The sequence below is a fragment of the Triturus cristatus genome, chromosome 2_1, assembly GCF_964204655.1.
Source record: "Triturus cristatus chromosome 2_1, aTriCri1.1, whole genome shotgun sequence".
In the NCBI taxonomy this organism is placed as follows: Eukaryota; Metazoa; Chordata; class Amphibia; order Caudata; family Salamandridae; genus Triturus; species Triturus cristatus.
Window position 1 is genome coordinate 846,155,672 of NC_140581.1, and position 19,710 is coordinate 846,175,381.

At 39.7% G+C, this 19,710-nt stretch overlaps 1 protein-coding gene across 2 annotated transcripts in view; it reads left to right on the top strand.

The window, feature by feature from the left end:
* The window catches only part of GLIS3 (GLIS family zinc finger 3), a 773,572-nt gene extending 755,751 nt beyond the window's left edge, over positions 1-17,821 (top strand). For both annotated transcript variants that reach the window (XM_085632942.1, XM_085632943.1), the window contains 2 exons: positions 1,480-1,662; positions 11,912-17,821. In XM_085632942.1, the coding sequence (XP_085489068.1) occupies positions 1,480-1,662; positions 11,912-12,048 (320 nt within the window). In that variant the 3' untranslated portion in view covers positions 12,049-17,821. The remainder of the gene's footprint in view (positions 1-1,479; positions 1,663-11,911) is intronic.
* Positions 17,822-19,710: the final 1,889 nt, after the last annotated feature.

The window sequence follows — 19,710 nt, forward strand, 5'->3', positions numbered from 1 at the left end:
TGTCGGACACGTTCCTCAATATGCTGATGACACTGATCTGTACTACAAAACCCACTGAACCAATGACATGCAGTGGCTCAAAAAATGACCTCATCCAGAACTGACTGTCAAATACCAACATGAATCTCATACCAATAAAGACCCAATTCCTCTCTTTCACCAACAGTACTAAACAACCACATTGTCTTCCCTTTATCTCTGGCATGAACCTCGATGTTTTCATTCCCCCTCACCCCCCACAGTCAGTGCAAAATCACTTGGATTCAGTCTCAACACAGACTTCATAAACACAAAACAAATTACCAGGAAAACCATAACTGCTTGGTACCAACTGTTCCTCCAGGAGAAAAAATATTTTCTTCCAGAACTCAAATTCAGAACAGCTGTGCATGGCTAAGTTCTTTCCCACCTGAGTGGAGGCAATGCATTGCTCAATGTCCTTCCAGACACCACTTCAACATTCCTGAAACGCACTCTTCACACAGTGGTAAGTCTCATCAAGTGTCTGTAGAAGTTCAACCCCCTCACTCCAACACTGTAGAAATGTCATTGTGTCCCCTTCAAGCCTGTATCACCTACAAGATCATTTGCCACCTACAAGGAGATCAGAAATTGCACCTTGGCATACCAGGCCTTGAAGCCAACCGCCTCTTGTGGCCAATGCTACACCAGGAGCCAGGGCATTGCTATATTGAACATGAAAGGTACAAGAAGAACAAAACAGGAGCCAAACATTGTCCATCTATGCGCTCAAACAATGTCCCGACTGGCATCTCACCTGAAATTCAAGTACAAACTAAACTTTCTCTCTTCGAGGACATTACCCCATACAGCACTAGAACTTTGCTGCTGTCTGACTCTTGGAAACAACTGTATTGTTCTCTGGGCTCTAGCCTTTTCCACTAGTCTGTTGCTTCCAAACTAGGTTTGGAGTATAAAAGCAGCATTATATACACACAAACAAACATTTTGGTGAGTATTTAGCAGTACTAGAGGAATGACGCCTACTCTCCTCCATAGCGAACTATGCTCTCTAAACAGTAGAAGTGCTCCAACACAGAAGGTAGTAACCATTGAATGCTTTGTGAACACATAAGGGATTGTCGCAAGGCACTGATACTTTTTCTTGTGAATCACAAAAACTGGGGTCAGACTCTTGACACTTTTTTCACTTGCAACTCACATTTCTTCGTAGTATATTTATAGTGATTTCTAATCAACATTTTGTACTTTGCAAAGATGGACTTTAGATTCGCAAAGCCAGGCAATTTGCACAGCGTTTTCTTACTGAATGTAAAGGCCATTCTTAAATCTGACCCAGGAAGCCCTTGTAAAGTGCACTATGCTGTCATGAAGTTGCATAGTGCATTAGCAAGTTACAGACTAATGCGCACGTTTGTTTTTAAATTCATGCACCTCACCTTTTGTGAAACTGATTTTGAAGGGAAATTATAACATATTGCATTTTTCTACTTTTAGGTTTTTATGGCCAACTGCAAACCTTCTGTCCTCCGCATTACAATGACACTCAGAGGAATATGCAGCATTGCAACTCCTACAACATGGTCCCTCCATTTGAGGACTGCCTTGTGCCCACTTCTGTGGGACAGGCAGGTCTTGATGCTTTTCACAGAGCTTTCTCAGCGCACTCTGGAATTACAGGTAAAGCAGAACTTGTGTAAACTTGCAGACTGTGTGGGTCAAGTGAACAACCTTTCCTGTTTCTAAATACGTCTGATTCTTATATTCCAAACTACATTGAATGGGCTTTCTCACAATTCTGTAGCACTGTAACATAGATGCTTTTTCTCATTGAAAATGTGAGCATTTGCTTCGACTCATACCACGATACAGCATTGGAAAACATGCAAAAGGCTTCTGTAAGGCACAGTGCTTAATTAGAGCCAGTGGTTTCCAGTGCTCGGCACTGGCACTTAATTGCCTGAACCTGCACTTATGACAGCTGCTACTTGGTGGCGCTGTTTTTGTAATTTAAATATAAGCAAAAAAACTGTTGTTTGTTGATTCAATATACATTAAAAACAACCAATACCTACCACCCAAGCCATTCTTAAAGCTTTGGCGGTCTCGAACAGTCTGAATTGGCACACTTCAGTCTTATGGTTAGTAGTTGTGTAAGTACCGTTGCAATCTGTGGTGTAAACTGCAGTGGCCTCCTAACAAGGGACCTGCACCTTTAACAAACTAAGCACTGTTTAGGCATGGTGTGGGGCAAAATGACAGTGGTAGTGAAAAGGATCATATTAAGTTTCAAAAGATAAGTTTCTGGAAAGTATGTCAAAAAGGAATCATCAAAGTATCGAGTAGTAAAACATCAAAATATAAAAAAAAGAAAAAAGATATAAAAACATTACAAAAGTATCATTGATAGCACATAGGCAGGTAATCATACATGAACAGAAAATCCATGGCGAGAATAAAAGGGTAGAAACAGGTTAAAAAAATTAAAAGGCATGCGTCTATAAAAAAGAATGCATCAAACTAAGTAAATGATAGAATGAATGCCAAAACAGAAAATTCAAGGGGGTTGGGAAACTTCTTGAATACATGGTACTGGAGCAAAGGATCTTTTAGCATTGTTATTCAAACATTGTGTGACAGGGGGCCATAAGTGTAATTTCTTTTGTTTAAGAGACATGGGAAATACAAAAGTTGTGTCAAGTCTGTGGTTATGACATACAGAGTACCACCAAGCTAAATACGAAAGCTTGGAAGCATCCTTCCAATTTTTCGTTATCTGCTGAAAGGCTGCAGCCAATAGCAGGTCAATGATTTGCGTTTGTGTTTTGGTTTTATTCCAATTAGTGTAGAGGCTACCTAGAAAAATATTTGCAAATGTAAGGGGAATGTTAGTACAAAAGATAGTATTAATTTGAGACCAGACTGATCTCCAAAACTGAAGAACTTGTGGACATGAAAAGAGTAAATGCTGAAGATCTGCTTGTGAAAGTGGAAAAGACCAACAATTGCTGGGGAACTAGAATGTATTATATGCAAGGAAGCTGGTGTTAACAATAACCTATTATAGATAAAGAAGAGAGTTTGTGTGGCGTTAGGTGTTCTGGAGGATTTTCTAATTTTCGTCCAAATCTTATCCCAAACAGAAGTGTGCCAATGTGTACCCAGGTCAGTCTCCCAAGAAATCTCGATCTTTGTTTTGACTCTTGGCGAAAGTGGGGATAATAAGCAGGTGTAAAGAGTTGAGGCCTTATGCATTCTGCATAGGATGGTCAACCAGTTATGATCTGATAGTAAAGAGGGGCGAGGCAAGGATTTAAAATAGGAGTGAGAATCTGGTTTGGCTGAGCGTAGGGCAAGAAATTTCAGTGAAAATGAGAGAGGCAGATGAAAAAGAGAACGTGCCTTTTAAAATGTGAGAAAAGTGTCGTTCTCGAATAATTGGTGTATCCATATAATGCCTCTATCTCTCCAGGTTTTCAATCAAAATCATGCGGCTCCATATGAAGAAATTTATTCAAACTGTTACAAGAATGTTTGATGATTGGTGTACATAAGTTTTGTGGTTTTCGTGTGAAAGATAAATATTCTTGAAAAAAAAATGGGAAAGGAAGGAACTCTCCAGATCAAACCAAAGAGGCAAATCAGGAGAGGGGACAGACAACCACTTGGAAATATATTTGAGTAAAAAGGCTTTATGATATTTGGAAAAGTCAGGTAAATGAACACCCCCTTCAGATTTTGGGCTCAATAGTTTTAGTAGGGACATTCTAGGTTTTTCATTCAACCATAGAAAGGAAGTAAGGATGGAGTTAATTTTGTGGAACCATTTTATAGGAATTGGTACTGGAATATTAGAAAGAAGATAAAGGATAATGGACGTTAGCATCATTTTAATAGTCTCAAGACGTCCCCACCATGAAAGATATAAAGGATGCCATTTGGATGTGAGGGAACTAAGCTTCTCAATGCATTTATTAAAATTGAGAGGAATTGATGATTTAATGGAGGAAGTGAACGATATACCAAGATATTTTATATGAAGTGGGTTCCAAGTAAATTTAGAGATGGAAAAATCTTCTTTAAAGTATATTTAGTTAAGGATAAAACTTCACATTTGTCATTATTTAATCTGTATCCCGAAACCAAGGAATATGATTGGACTTCATTTAAAAAGGCCGGCAGGGATAAGACAAATCAAAGCTTCCAGAAGAGAGCCTGAGGAATTACCAGAAGAAAGAAAAGAGGAGATTAAAGCATATAATTTAGGTACAATTACTTGGGCAAAATGCAAAAAGAATTCAACAGTAAAGCTGTCTGGACCAGGCGCCTTATCTTTCTTAAGGGTTTTAAGAGCATTGAGTAAATCAGTCTGAGTCAAATCATATTCTAGGAGTTCTAGATGTAAAGACGGGGATGGGCACTTTTGAATTGAGGAGCAATAAAGGGAAACGTCATCGTCAGTGGGAGTGAATTCTGGTGTATAGAGTTGTTCGTAGAACCGAACAAATTCTTGTAAGTTATCAGCGTCTTTGTATTTAGAAACATTTGTGTCGGTTATTATGGATTCTATGTGGAGTTTATTCTGTTTGGTCTTAAGATAATTGGCTAACAATTTACCCGATTTATTTTGTCCACTGTAGAATTTGGCACTAGTCTTTAAAAGAAATGAAGAGGCATTTTCAGTCGTATCTTTGTTACACTGAATTTTGGCATTACTGAGATCAGATAAGCATTGTTTCGATTTAGAGGTGTGATGAGTGTGCTCCAATTTTTTTTATCTTAGAGAGGAGTTCAGTGTTTAAAGCCCGAGCCGATTTCCGTTTATTAGAAATATATTGAATAATGAAGTCACGAGCAGAGGCTTTAACTGCATCCCAAATTATATAAAAGGGTATAGTGTTGTTGCTATTAAGAAAGAAATATTAGTTGAAAGAAGAAATAAAGGAATTATTAAAGTGAGGGTCTTAAAGCAAGGAATTATTGAAGCACCATCTTCTGGAATGATCTGAATGAGGTAGGATGTCCAACTGAATGGAAACAGGGGCATGGTCGGAGATGAGTATGGGGCCTATATCTGTGGATAATAGAGATTGGGTGACATTGTGAGAAGTGAAAATATAATCAATTCTTGACTGGGTCTGATGAGGTGAAGAGTTGAAAGTAAACTCTTGCAGAGACGGATTACATAGTCTCCAGGCCTCAGTTAAATGTAAGTGGTTTATAGTTTGTGTGAAGGCTTTATGTGCTTTTGATGGAGTGAAAGAAGCTTTAGATTTCTGATCTAGAAAAGGGTCAAATACCTGGTTAAAATCCGCAGCAAGGATCACATTATTAGCATTGTTATGAGAAATCAGTTGATGTATATGGGACCAAAAAGTGGCATCTCCAGAAGTAGGAGCATAAAGATTAAGAAGAGAGAGTGAAACACCATCAATCTCTAATTTGGCAAACAACCATCTACCCTCGTTGGGAAATAAGGAAGATTTTCAATGATTTGTGAACTAAAGTAACAATGCCATTTCTTTTACCATCACCAGGTGAGAAAAAGACTTCACCGACCCAATTTTTCTTAAGCTTTAAAGATTCAGACTCTGTAAGATGAGTTTCTTGCAAAAAAATAATTTTAGCATCCAATTTAGATAAGTAAGATAATACCCGTTGTCTCTTAATAGGGTAGTTTAAACCTTTAACATTCCATGTAATGATTTTCAAAGCCATAAATCAAGGAAACGGAATGAGTAGTAAAATGAACCAGCCTTAATGCGAACATCATTAAGAGACAAGTAAGATACATTTGAATATAAGTTAACTTTGAAACTCAAAAAAGTGAAGATAGAGGAAAGAAGGAGGGGAAAAAGGGGTAGGGAGATTATAAAGGTCGAACGATGAAAATATGAGAGATTATAAAAATATGTAAGGTGGAAGAGATGAGAGTTATAGAGAGCTTGTAGGTAAAGTAAAAGGTTACGGAGAAAGGGAATGGAGGAAAAGACAGTACAACTGAGAGAATAGCGAACATGACAATGAGAAAAGAGACAAAAAGGAGAAAGAAGCAAAAAGATGAAGATAGAGAAGTAAGGTAAAAGCCAATGAAGAAAACACAAATGACATACTTACAAATAAACCAAGACACATGTAAGGTAGGGGGAGATGAGGCCACATGGGAGAATTACGTATCCCGACTTCAAGCAGGAAACGGGAAGAAACAAGAACTGATGAGCAATACAACACAGGGGGAAGTACAACGAGGGAACAAATCCTGCAAGGAGGAAAAAAAAAGAAGTTAATTATTATTCAAAACAATCAAGCAAGGAGGAACATTATTTTCAAACAATTAAATAGAAGAAAATCAACAACAGTATATGAGAAGAAATTAAGAACTCAGGCAAGATTAGAACAAAAACAAACTATTTGCCATGCGATGAGGATGTTGAGGAACTATCCATAAATTCTGCATGGCAAGAGGTGAGAATACTTTTCAACTTTATAGGGTCCTCATACATAGAAGTCTTGTTATTAATGGTCACCTTGAAGAGGCATGGGTGAAAAAGGCCATAACGTGTCCCATGAGAGCGAAGCTGTGGTCTCATTGCCAAAAAGTCTCTGCGCCTATCAGCGGTGGGCTTTGAATAGTCCTGAGAAAAAAGCAGCGGATTGCATGCCCATGTAACACGGTTGGCTGCAATGGCAGCTGAGAGAATCTTGAGCAGGTCAGTATATTCTAAAAAATATAAGATAACTCCTCTCGGTTTCCTCACAGTGAATGAAGTTGTTGCAGAAGCAGGACCCAGACGGTGAGCTCGTTGGATGTTGAGCTGAGTACCATGAGGCAAATTAAGGACCTTAGGAAGAAAAGATTTGAAGAAATTGATGGGGTCTGGACCCTCTCAGCCTTCTGTTAATCCATATATAGAAGGTTGTTTCGCCTGTTTCTGTTTTCCAAATTTTCGACTTGCTTTTGGAGCGTCAACACTTGAGAGTGAAGGATATCCATTTTACTGCTGGCAGAAGTCAAAGATTCAATGTTCTGCTACACTGTGGTAACTCTGTCCTCCAGGCTTGACCATCTGTCAGTTAGAATTTGAAGCTTAGAATTAGTATCCTCAACAAATGGACGTAGAGCTCTAATTTCCTCCAGTAGTAAATCCATAGAGACTGAAGATGGTTGCTTGGGGGGAGAAGGAGCGTCCTTCTTTAGATGTTTGCTTGGTGCTTTGTTCGTACAAGAGGAAGCTACAGTGGTGGAAGCTGTGGCGCCCTTAGGCGAAACATTTGTTGAGTCTTCCATTGGGGAACAATACAAGCGGGATTTAGAACGAGTTGATAGTTTGCGACCCAAAGTTGATGAATAGGATAAGACTTTAATAAGTTTGCCCATACATACAGACTGGAAGCCAAGTATACCAATTTACCAAAGCCAAAGGGCAGCCGGGGCAATGTCTTATTAGCAGGGGAACGCATTGAGAGTAAGCCTCAGACCTCAGTGTAACACTCCTCAATGTGCTGAGGTGAGTGGGCAGGAGGTGTCACCCAACTTATCTCAGGCAAAAAATAGAATTGAAATACTGAGTTCCCCAGAGCTGTTCAGTAAGCTGCAGAGCGCCAAAGAAAGCATACACTTGAAGTGAAACATTCTATTCAGTAATGTTGCAAACTAAAACTTACCCTTGAAGTGAAACATTCTCTTCAGTAGTTTTGCCAATTAAAATTTTCAATAAAAGCCAAAAGAGAATATAGTATTCCTCATTTGATGGCAGCAAGATATTGTAATTTGCTGAAAGTCATAGCATATTTATACATAGATAATCCCTCGCGGGTGTAATGTGCAATAAAATTCCTCAATGAGCACTGGTTAAGATGGCGGCCGCTTCCGAGACGAAGCCACGGTGTTGCGCAAAAGGAGGAAGAACGGCACTTACATTCAGCTGCGGTGTTTCAAAAGGTTCTCATCGTGTGCTGGATCACTTCCGACGCTCAGGCATTCATTACGGGGTCCATGCAGGCAATATGCAGCACGCCAGGTCCGTCGCCTTCTCCGCCGTCCCTGGAGAGTCAGGGAGAGGCCGCCATTTCCCTTGGGCGCTAGCCACGCCCCGAAAATGATCATATTAAATGTCTCTTTATACTCACAAAACGTGTTTTAGATATATGTTGAAATGCATTGAAACTGGGTGAAAATTATTTATTCAAAGCTGTTCTTGCACTCTTAACTGCTGGACAGCATACAACAGTGATATTAGTTGCTCTAATTTGATACCGGCATTTCTGCTATGAGAGTAAAGTCACACAGTAGATCACAATTCTGTTGATTACAATTATGTTGTGGGGTTAATGCAACGATTGCTAGCTCATTTTGCTGTACCAAGGCCATAAAAGTAGTGTTTATTATTATATTGTTTTACTTCATGTCCTTTGTTGTGGCTTCTTTTCTATATAGTTGATCAGTATTTCAATAATCCGGGTCCTCTTGTATACATTAATTCACTTTTACATGTCTTTTGCCATCATGTATTTGAAGAGCATGAAGTGGGGGCTGTGCTTGTGTGCCCTCGTTGTCACCTACAATATTGCTGTGGCACAGAGGCCCCGATTTTTACGCAGCACTGTGTAAATGCTGCGTGGGAAGGAGAGAGGAGACTTTTCTGTAAATATGGCACTCTCCTGCCTTCTCTCTAGCGCTGGTGCAGAATTGTGCTGCCGTGCACCACTGACACACCTTTGCACCATAGTGCAAGGGTGTCTCCATGAGTCAAGCATAGGTTTTGTACTGGAAAAATACCCTTCCAGTACAAAGTATTATGCTTAGACTAACTTTAAACCTTTTCCCACTTTGTATGTGTGTTGTACAGTGCAGCACACATGCAAAGTCAGAAAAGAAAACAGAGATTAAAGCATTTCTCCTTCATAGCACCTATTTGAAATGGGCGCAGTTCTTTGCTGTAAAAACCCTGTCTATTTTTTTTCAGTAAATAGGCTTTTATTTCAAAAACTTGGGTGATTGCATGAGAACGCCCATGCACCACCCATGAAATGCCCCTTTGGCACTAAGTAATGAAAATGTTACTTTCAAGTGATTTTCCAGCACTAAACAAGTTTAGCGCTGGAACGTAAATAGGTAAAATAAGATTTCATGTCAATTTGTGTCACATTTGTGCCCCAAACACAGCATAACATCTTAGTAAATATACCACTAATTGTTTTCTAGGTTTGTGGGTCTTTCATAGGGTAGTTACCTTTCATGCTTTGGACCCTTCTCTGAAAATAGAAAGGCTTTGTCAGGTGAATTCTGTCAAGTAGGGTGGCCCAGTGGATACACTGCTCTTTGAATTGCTACCACAGATGGGATTCCTCACCTCAAAAAGGGCAGATATTGCCTGCTATACTTTAGTCTTTGTTTCTGCGCTGCCTCTACCTCATGGTTAACACATGGATGATACTAAGAACTGAAGACTTCTAGGTCTTGCTGGCTGTAGGTATGCAGTGAGTGAAAATGAGACTCTCAGTTTTGGAACAACTGAGGTGTAAAAAGTGAGAGAACATTCAAATGCTGATGGCAGGCACACAAGAAGAAATTGTAATGATATGAACATTAGAAACGTATCAGCATGGAAGACATGCCAAAAGAGGAAATTTTAGTGGCAAAGGGTACATAGAGAAATAATGGTGACAGAACAGAGTGCCGGCAAACCCATCCTGTGGTTCCTCTTGGTCAAACTTAATTGAAGTCTATGTGTAGGAGACAAGAGGTGCCACGAGTTGCTGTCTTAGAGCTTCCCCCTTCAGACAGGAGATAATGTTTAGAGTATGCAGTGTTTTTTCCAGATCCCATAAAATAGAAAGACCAAGACTGTACACCGAAGATGAATAATTTCATTTATTCATGGACGGTTAGAGTAAAAACATCTCTCTCGTGCTAGGTGGCTTCATGCTAAATTTTGAGAAGTTCATACACTGTAGGTTTTGCATTGTTGGGAACAGAAAATTGTTTGACCAAAGTATATTTTATATAAGGTCAAGCCTATGCTCAATAGGAAAAGAGGGAAAATCATGTTAGACCCAGGTGACTAAATAAGGAATATTGTAAATACGAGAGTCGAACCAGAAAGGAAAGGCCAAGCAATCAAGAGAGGGTAGCAGAGAGGCTGGAGGTTACAAGCCATGAAAAGACTTAAGAGGGATAATCATTTAGCATAGTGGGCTGAAATTAGATGATTGTCAACAGAAAAAAAGGCATTCTCCGTTGAATGAATGGGACAAAGACTTGCCTGGAGAGTAGTGGAGGCAGCCGCAAAACAAAAGTGGGGGGTTCAGGGTGAGGGGGGGCAGGGAATGTAGGGAAAAATATAGTTGTAAAATACTTACCTGTCACTGCTGCCAACTGCCGCCTCAGAGCTTCTCTCCTGGCAGTCAGTGGGAAAGCACAGGCTCTCTTGCTACATATAGGAGGAGAGCAGCACCAGGACTGGTCCGAGCGGCCTGGTCTGCTGCTCAGACAGTGCCTGGGAGCATGTGACTTTCTCAAACACAGCTGGGTTGGAGAAATAGAAGTGCGCATGTCTGTTTGGCCGACCTAAGATAGCCGGCCAACCTAACATGTGCACTTCTAAGTGCCCACCACTCCTCCCTGTAATGGCCCAGTCCATCCCTAAACACATGCATGCCACAGCCAGAGCCAGTCACAGAAAAATAAAATGAAATTATTGTTTTATTATCATTTTATTTTTCTGTGACTGACTGACCAATGGGGCGACTCTCCTCCGCCAGTACGGAGGAGCCTCCCCTGCTAGAGAGGTGTGTCCTGGGATTACAGGTAAATCCTAGAGTGCTTGCACTTGTAGATTGAGTGTTTTAAGTGTACAAGGGAAGAGAGTGGGAGGAAAGTTTGGGTGAAGAGAGCTGTGAAATTTGTTGAAGTCAACAAAAGGCGATGGAGGATACTAAAGGTTTGATTCTACAGTCTATAGTGAGATGAAGTGTAATAAGAGGGAGAGAGAGCAGATTGGTCAATGTGGTCTGGAGGAAACTGAGTTTTGATCCATCCAGCAACATTATGCTTAGCAATGAATAAAGAGCGCTGTGTAAAGACTTGAGGTGAGTCAATGCTTGTTATTCTCTAAGAGGGGGTGAAAGTTTGCATGAAATGGGCAGAGCAAAGAATTAAATGAAAGATCCAAATTGAGTGGAGCAAAATGACTGGTGAAAGTAAGGGTAGATGGCGTACATGGCTAGGAACAACACAATCAGAAGTGCTTGTATTTTATGGTTAAGTTGGGATTCCCACAGACTGGCCAGTGAATGAGCTATGTATGTAGAAGAGCGAGAAAGCCAATTCAAGAGCATGTACAAAGAAAACAAGATTATCTACTAGAGACTTGGAGGAACTAGAAGTTATTTATTGATGGCAAATGAGGTATTCCTTGAAAGAAAGAAATCTTCTGAAGAAGTAGTGGCTTATTCCACAAGCGGGAGCAGTAACACACCACCCACCTGCAGAGGGATCCCTGACGCCACCATGAAACTGAGACCGGGTCTGCCACTGGAAGTTTTAAACAGCCAATACAGCTTTCATGAATGCACTATTCCCAGTGTAGGCACAACTTTGTTCCTGCATTGAGAATTTTTTTTGTCTGTGGGCGCACAGTCTCAGTCTGCACCAGACACACCCAAATGACAGTGCACTGGGCACAGATAGCAAGCGTTTACCCGTTATGTGATAGGGCCCTAGGTCCTCTAGATTGGAAGCATAAGTTTCATCCTACTTATCCAATTAGTGAATAACTTAGATATATCAAAGGGAGTAAAGTCTGCGTGTGCATGGTTGGCATTATTTTGTAGTTCTTTTCAGAATGAGCTATGAGGTCTCTACTACCCTTAAGTTACCAAATAACCTATATATTAATTGCAATGTTCTTGCCTCTGTTTCTTCCAGTGTATGATCTTCCACATGGATCGACGGGGATTTTTGGAGACTCAATGAGAAATGGTGGTGAGGACAACAGTTTCCTTCAAATTAACGCGGTGGACCGATGTCCAAGCCAGCTATCCTCCATCTACACTGAAGGCTGAGATAAAGGCTGCTTGACCCCAAGGTTCTACACGCCACCCTTCATTTGCATTGGTCTCTAAGACTTATCTACAAGGCTCCAGTCAGCACAATGCATTTAAAATATTGAACCAACATTTGACATGCGAGACACAGCCAACTGAAGAAAATGTTGGGGAAAAATGCAAACTAAATCAAAGAAAAAAGACATCTTCCACTTTTTATTATTGTTTGATTATTCACCTTACGACAGCATTATCTGCAGCAAAGGGAATGCAAGGAGTGCACTTGAACTACTGATGTTTTCTGGCTGAATCACTGGAAATGATTTAAAGTAAAAACGCAGTTTTTGAAAAACCCAAGGGGATCAAACCTGTAAGACAAGGTTCATGTACAGTCGATCTGCCTCTTTCCAAAGCAAGTAAAGGGAAAACAGCTGTTAATAAATACATATAATTGAGTCCAGCTTGACGGACTGCAGTGGTGACGTCTTGAGTTTGATGTACTGGGTACATTTTAGGAGTCATGTCTCGGCATGACGTCTTCTGTTCACGAAGGCTTAGTGAAACAAGCTTTCCAGTGCTGGCTGACTGCACGCTCAGGACAAGCGCGTGCCGGAAGTGCGTACTTCACACAGTAAAGCCGATATGCACATGAGAGATGCACGCAGCCGTGTTTTGGATATCCTCTCTCAGTCGGTGGTGCTGCACTTTCATTCAGGTCAGCACATGCAGGAGCATGTTCAGTATCAGTATTGTGTTTCTATGAAAGGTGAAAAAGGCCTTATGAGTTCACCCTAAATAGGCGCTGAGGCACAGCTGACTTGTCAGCATGTATGTCTGGTCTGACACATATTTTTTACTTCTTCCAGGGAATGAAATATCATATGCGCTGTTCTACAGGGTGTCAATTTAGGCCTTCCCCTTGGTGGGTTGCGTTAATATGTCACCATAGCCAGACAGGCCTACAGGGCAATCTGGCAGTGCCAGAAGGGTTGGTCTGGCAGATCAGTGTGCCGGCCCTTTTTCTATTTAGCTCTTTGTGGGCCTATTTCATGGGCTGGTGGGACATTTCTTCTGTTTATTTTCCTGATATCTCCACAAACATTGCCTGCAGCAAGTACAAATGCATGCAGTACCTCACGAAACACCGAAACAATGTGTCTTTACAAGTTCAAAATGGTCCTGGTTTGGAAATGAGGGCCACTTTTAGGTATCTGATTCAGTACTGGGATCCATTTTTATTTTGGTGCTCTGGCCTATTTCCTGTCCCACTCTGGCCCTGTCTCTCACTTTGGGCCATATTTACAAAGAAGTGACGGAGCGCGGCGTTAGCCTTCTTGGCTTAACGCTGTGCTCCGCCACTTCTGAAACGCAGGGCTGCACCGTATTTACGACAATTTCAGTGCACAGTGCTGATCAATGCAGCTGCCACTGTCAGACACCTCGTGGTACGCAACAATTTCCACAGTTCATATTAATTACCTACCTATTGTTAAGACTTCATGTTCAACCGCTGCCAAATAAATCATCATCCTCTCCTCATCAGTACTCTAACCCAAGATTTCCCTCCTTACTGTGTGCCTCCCTCTGGACTGGGTCTCTTTGTTCTGGTTGAATAAAGGAGCTTCTGCCGGAAGACACAAAACAAGGATGAATACTGGGGATGCAAGTGTAGGTAGAGAAGAACATGAGGCTATATCATGGAAAAGCATGCATGTGAATAAGACTTCTGCACGTGCCTAAGGGACACATTGTGCACCCTTCTATTCAATGGAAAGTTGTCTTTGGAGCTTTCGCTTTTTGATGCATGTGTACCATGACTTTAGACTGTGCATGGGAACAAAACACTAGTACTTATGTGGAATTGCAGAAATGAATTTATTGCATTTGTGTAGTTAAATTTGTATGACACTTCATCAAGCTCATTAATATCATCCTATAACAATATCATATCCATTACATCGACCTCCCACTTCATTGTAAGGTACACATTTCTTTACTATTCTTAACACCAGACATACAATCCAAAACCCTGCACTTGCATCTTCAGTCTCAAGGGCTTGCAAACCCTGTCGTGGAATCCATTACCTCCTGTTTCTTTAGGAGTACGTCATTGTTTTATCTTTCCTCTAACAGAGCAAGTCACTTAACTGCATTAGGGATCCAAGCCTTTTTCTGCAGTACACATCAAGCAGCTTTACATCTTCAGATGCCTGCTTTTACCATGACTAGTTATGAGGATGCTCGCATAGAAGTTGCAATGCTTTCTGTAAATGGATTCATGTAGTTATAATTTGCAATTTCTACGCCCACAATGTACATATAGATAGAGAGCTTTTGAGCAACTACAGTTTTTTGTGTGCAATGTTCCAGCTAACTTATGAAAGCCCACAAAGGACCTGGAAGATCTCTGTTAAAAGGGTTAACTGTCCACAAAACTGCAAATGGGAGACCTGGCAGCCATGAGCTTGACTGATTATTTGAAAACTTATATATGCAAGAAAAAATCCCACTTGCGGGCTATGCAACCATGAATGTGTAACCTCACCTGCCCTTTGAAATACAAAGCATCTAAGCACCAAAGTCGATGTTGTCACGGGTGACTGAGGTGTGCAACCTAAAGGACAGAATTGTGCGTGCTACTTGGTTAGAAAAATTAGATTTTGCAAATAAAAACGTATTAATAATTAGAGATGAACAAGAATTATGAGCACCAGAACAACATTGATCAATTTGGGCTACTTTCATGAAATTAAAGCCTCCTGTGATGTTGCCTGGCTCTGTAGATGGTACGCATAGAGTATTTTATATGGATCGTACAAGACTGGAAAACACTCTTCCGCAGACACCAAAATCACACACCCTCTTCCCTCTGAGCATGGCACCAGTACCTGACCACAGACGGTTGACTTTGACTCCGATCTGCAATGGAACCCCATGAATTAGATGTTCAGGGAACCTCAGTGAGCCAAGAATGGTGCAAAGCTAGATTGAAGGCAGACAACAGCACAACATAACAATATATATACAGATGCACAGTATGATATATTGTTGACTGCCCACTCTGAGAAAGGAAATGGGAATTAGGATGTACTCGAAGTTCTTCCTCTGCTGAGACATGGCGCACCATTCCCTCAACATGGCAGCTCATAGTACATTACAGTCTATGCACCACTTACTTTTAGGACTCATAACTGTTATGGAAAAGCGCAATGAAAGTACTGTTTGTGCACTATATTATAGATGCAACCCCTCATTGAAGACTTTCTACCAGTACTCCCGATCTATTTATTCGAAAATGTATTCTTTAATGTCAAAGTGCATTACTCTGTATGGATCATGAACTGCAATATATTTTGGCGTGAAAAAGAATGTCCACTTTGGAAAAAAACATTGGACCTCATCAATAAAATATGCATAACACTTGTAGTACGTAAGTACCATGTACAAGGAGAAGTACTATTAATGTTGTGGTACTTTTTCTTTACCCTTCAGAGCTATCACGCAAAGTCTGATTTCATCGCACCAGCAATACAATTGACAACGAAAGCATTATGCAAATAAATTATATCCACTAATGCTCCAATAAGCGTGCAGATAAAAACCCCTGATAATGTTCTTGTATTTGTGGGTATCTCACACCAGGCAGGAATCCTTCATTAGTCATTTATCAGTCATCAAACTTAAAATAAATGTAAGAAGGTTTTTGTTCTTATGAATTAGTAAAGGATCTTCCCTGCTTGAGGATTTCATGTTTTTACTTTAAGTCAGTGGACACAGAATAAAAACCACTGTTTTCGTGCTCATATTACGTATATCTTCAATATACGGAGAAATTGTGTTAATAATATTAATAATTAATCTATACTTAACAATATATTCTTATCTCCACAATATTTTGGCTGTCAATTTTTTAACAAAAATCTTCTTGTATCACAATATTTTGGTGCTCGATATTCTGACATTCACCCATTGTTAGAGAACCACAGACAATAAACATGTTTTTACATTAAATTATGAAATTCTAGAGTGCCAGTTTTGAGAATTTCTATTTTAGGGTTACAAATCTCTATACCATCTAATGTCGAGATGCTTAATGAGCACAACTCAATTCCACAAAAACTCATTGCGGTAGTCCAATTAATGCTGCAAATTGAATAGTGCCACAATCAGAAATGATAAAAGAGCTCTTTCTGTCAATAATCTGAGTTACATATCTCTAGAACTATGCTCCCAAGCTGATCTACCCAACTAAATACCGATGAGCTGCAAAATATGCTATGCATCTATCTTGGGAAGAGTAGGTGACAGTGAGCTGCAGAGGTTTTAATCGAGCTGCAAACCATCTTCTTCACTTAAGAATTGCAATTTAAGGATTGCAACCATTGACCTGTATTCTAAACCATTCCATTGAGTCATCACCCCAGTTTTCTAAGAGGGCTTCGCAAGGAAGAGAAACACATCCGAAAACAGAACAACAAATGGCACATGAAAAAATTCCAGAGGGAAATTAATCGGAACAACTAACCATGGCCTAAATGAGCCAGGAGACAAGCCTGCACAGTAAAGAACAGCATGCAAAAGACAAGCATATGGCAAAGGCTATATTTATATATGTTGGTCATTAAAGTACATCTTCTTATGAAGTTGGGTGCTGAGGATATCACTAACAATTCTTTGAAATGATGAGTGCAACTGATCTATGAGGATTCAGTGATAATTGCTCTTTTTAATGGAACTCAAAATACAGGATATGACCGCAATGATTTTTACAGTGTTGACCCCATGTACCACGCTTCGACGCTCAACAGCCGTCTTTATGCTATTGTGGGGCAAGGGGGCAAAGAACAGAATCTACTGAAAGTAAAGAGGTCCTTTCTAACCCTGTATTTTCTTTTATATGCAAGAAAGCCTTATACCAAAGGACAAGCTTTCTGACAGCCGCTGTTGTTCATGGCTAGCTCTAATTGACATCCTTACTGTAGTCATGAAAGAGATTGAACGAGATAACCAGGAAATTATTTTATTATCCACGCCTACATGTTGGTTGGTGTGAAACTTCTCACAGAAAATATGTGCCTTTGGATAGCTGTGTGTCAATTTAGGATCAATTTATGTCTACACTGGAATACCACTTCACTTCCAGAGGATCAGAGAATGGAGACATTGCAGAATGTGATCAAACAGCAGGCCACAGAGACTGTTTCAATTTATTGTGAATTACTTTTGTACAAAAATGCTTTTGTAATATTTTTATAATTTTGATTACACTTTTGTATTGGCTTTTTTAAAAAGAAAAACAGCACTTTTTGTTGTTTGTGTGAAGTTGTTCATGCTTATTATTGTTATTTTCAGCAAAGAAACACTATTGCCCACGAAATGAAGTAATTAATTCAGTGTGTAAAAAAGAAAGTTTATTTTGTACAGTCAGCAGAACATCATATGGAATGTGGTTTATGCAAAGCACTTTGGGGAGGGGAATACGTTTTACATAAAATCTTAGTAACTTTTGTATATATTTATATACTGTAAAATCATATGCAGATGTAAACTACATGCAACTATCATGCTGCATATTTGTTCGATTTCTTCTACATTAGCACACCCGTTGCATATTACATGTTTTGAATCCTTTCAAAAATAGGTATAATGTTTTGTGATTTATCACAGTTACGTTTCTTATAATCATAAGTTATTTTATCATGTTTCATGAAGTCTTTCTTTTTGTAAAGGTAAAAATGAAGGGTTTGTGCACATGGTTCAAAATAAAACTGGAAATCTATAACACTACACAATGAAAAATATAAGTCAAAGAGTGTACCTTTTTTTCTTTATTTGGGACTGTTCATGTGGATGATGGTATAGACAGCACTGCAAAAAATACAAAAAACAATCTCACAATAGTTTTACAGTCGGCTGGGAAGGTCCAGTTTTGTTTTACAGCTAACCAGCTTAGGTCAATGTACAGAACATGTCTGGCAATTATTACAGAAATATTATTAATGTTAAAGGCAGGGATTTCCACAATATTAAGAATATGTGTGGTTATTTTGAGGAATAATCGAGAGAAACACTCTTTCCGCTGGTTATTTCCGGATCTCTGCGCAGGCAGAGAGGGTATACTGGCTACGGATCACTGACAGAGTATCAGAAACAGAAATATTGTCTGATCATAGTATCTTGTTAAAAATATCGAGGACCAAAATATTGAGAAGGTAAGTGCAACTAGGTGAATATAGATTTACTATTCTTAACTCCACATCTATGTACCTTGAAGATGTATATATAGATTTATATATATATATATATATATATATATATATATATATATATATATATATATATATATATATATATATATATATATATATATAAATATCTTGGATTCCGTCACACTCGCAGATCACTTCCACAGAGATGGGCACGGGTCAGGGTATCAGTGCAAATATTTAGTTTATTTTCAGACAGCCATTATGCGTTTCAGCTCTTTCGAGCCTTGTTCACATGACATCCACTACGGCATTGACTATTACTTTTAAAGTGACTGGTGCAAACTACACACGTGCAAATTACACAATCATAAACATAGATAAGAGCTGTTGCAATGCTTTTTTCTTCAGTCTATCTTCTTTTGTCACTGCCTCTCGAAGTTGATTTAAAGGACATTTATCCACAAAGTTGGGGTCATTATGATGGCGGGCGGATAGCCACGGCCCGGCAGGCGGTGGCGATCCGCCCGCCATCACAACATGATTTACCCCCCGCAATATTATCATGGAGGGGGGTAACCCAGCGGGCGGAAAGCCCTTCCACCGCTTTTCCGCCGGTCGGCAATCGTTACGATTGCCGGCTGGGCACAACTGAGGCATGATATGGTCATCCATATCATGATGCCGGGTTTTCAAGGCCTTTCCATGGTGGCGATGCCTTATAGCAGCACCCGCCACAATGTCAAGATGGCGGATTGCGACCGCCAGGGTGGCGATCAGATCCTAATCAGTGGTGCAGGACCGCCGCAAGTTTGGTGGCCGGTCCCAGCACCGCTAGTGTGGCGGGTGGACGAAAGTCCGCCTGCCATCCTAATGGAGCCCCAGTATTCCCTTATAAATGGGTTCCCTTGCGGGCCTTGACCAAAACACTTTTTATTTGTCATTTAGATTTGATTTATATCGTCATCAAAATAATACAACTCACAGTGACTGCCAGAACAATGCATGCCATTGGGTATACTGAAAGGTTGAAGAATATGGTATACATAGCATAAATAGCATAAATAATATACATAGAAGAACATTTTGCATATAAAAAATAATAAATATATGCCTGTAATTAAATGTCATACATTTAGATAATGTGTATAAGATTTGAAATAAATATATTTATAAATACAATTTCTTTAAAATTCATGTAAGATACAATTATTATTCTGCTCAAAATGATTTTTTTCATCATCTCTAAAAGACCCTGGCTGCTAGATTGATCCAGGTTACTGCAACCTCCTGTGTTACCCATCACAAAATACATGAATTGCCCCGTGTTAAAACCAATAAAATCATGGTTTAAATTCATGTACTCAAAAACTTTTTGTTCTTTTATTTTTTCGTCACCATATTCGCTATTGGTGTTTGATGCTCTCATTTGGCGTCTATTTTATTTTGATATGTTTATAGTTTTTTATATTTA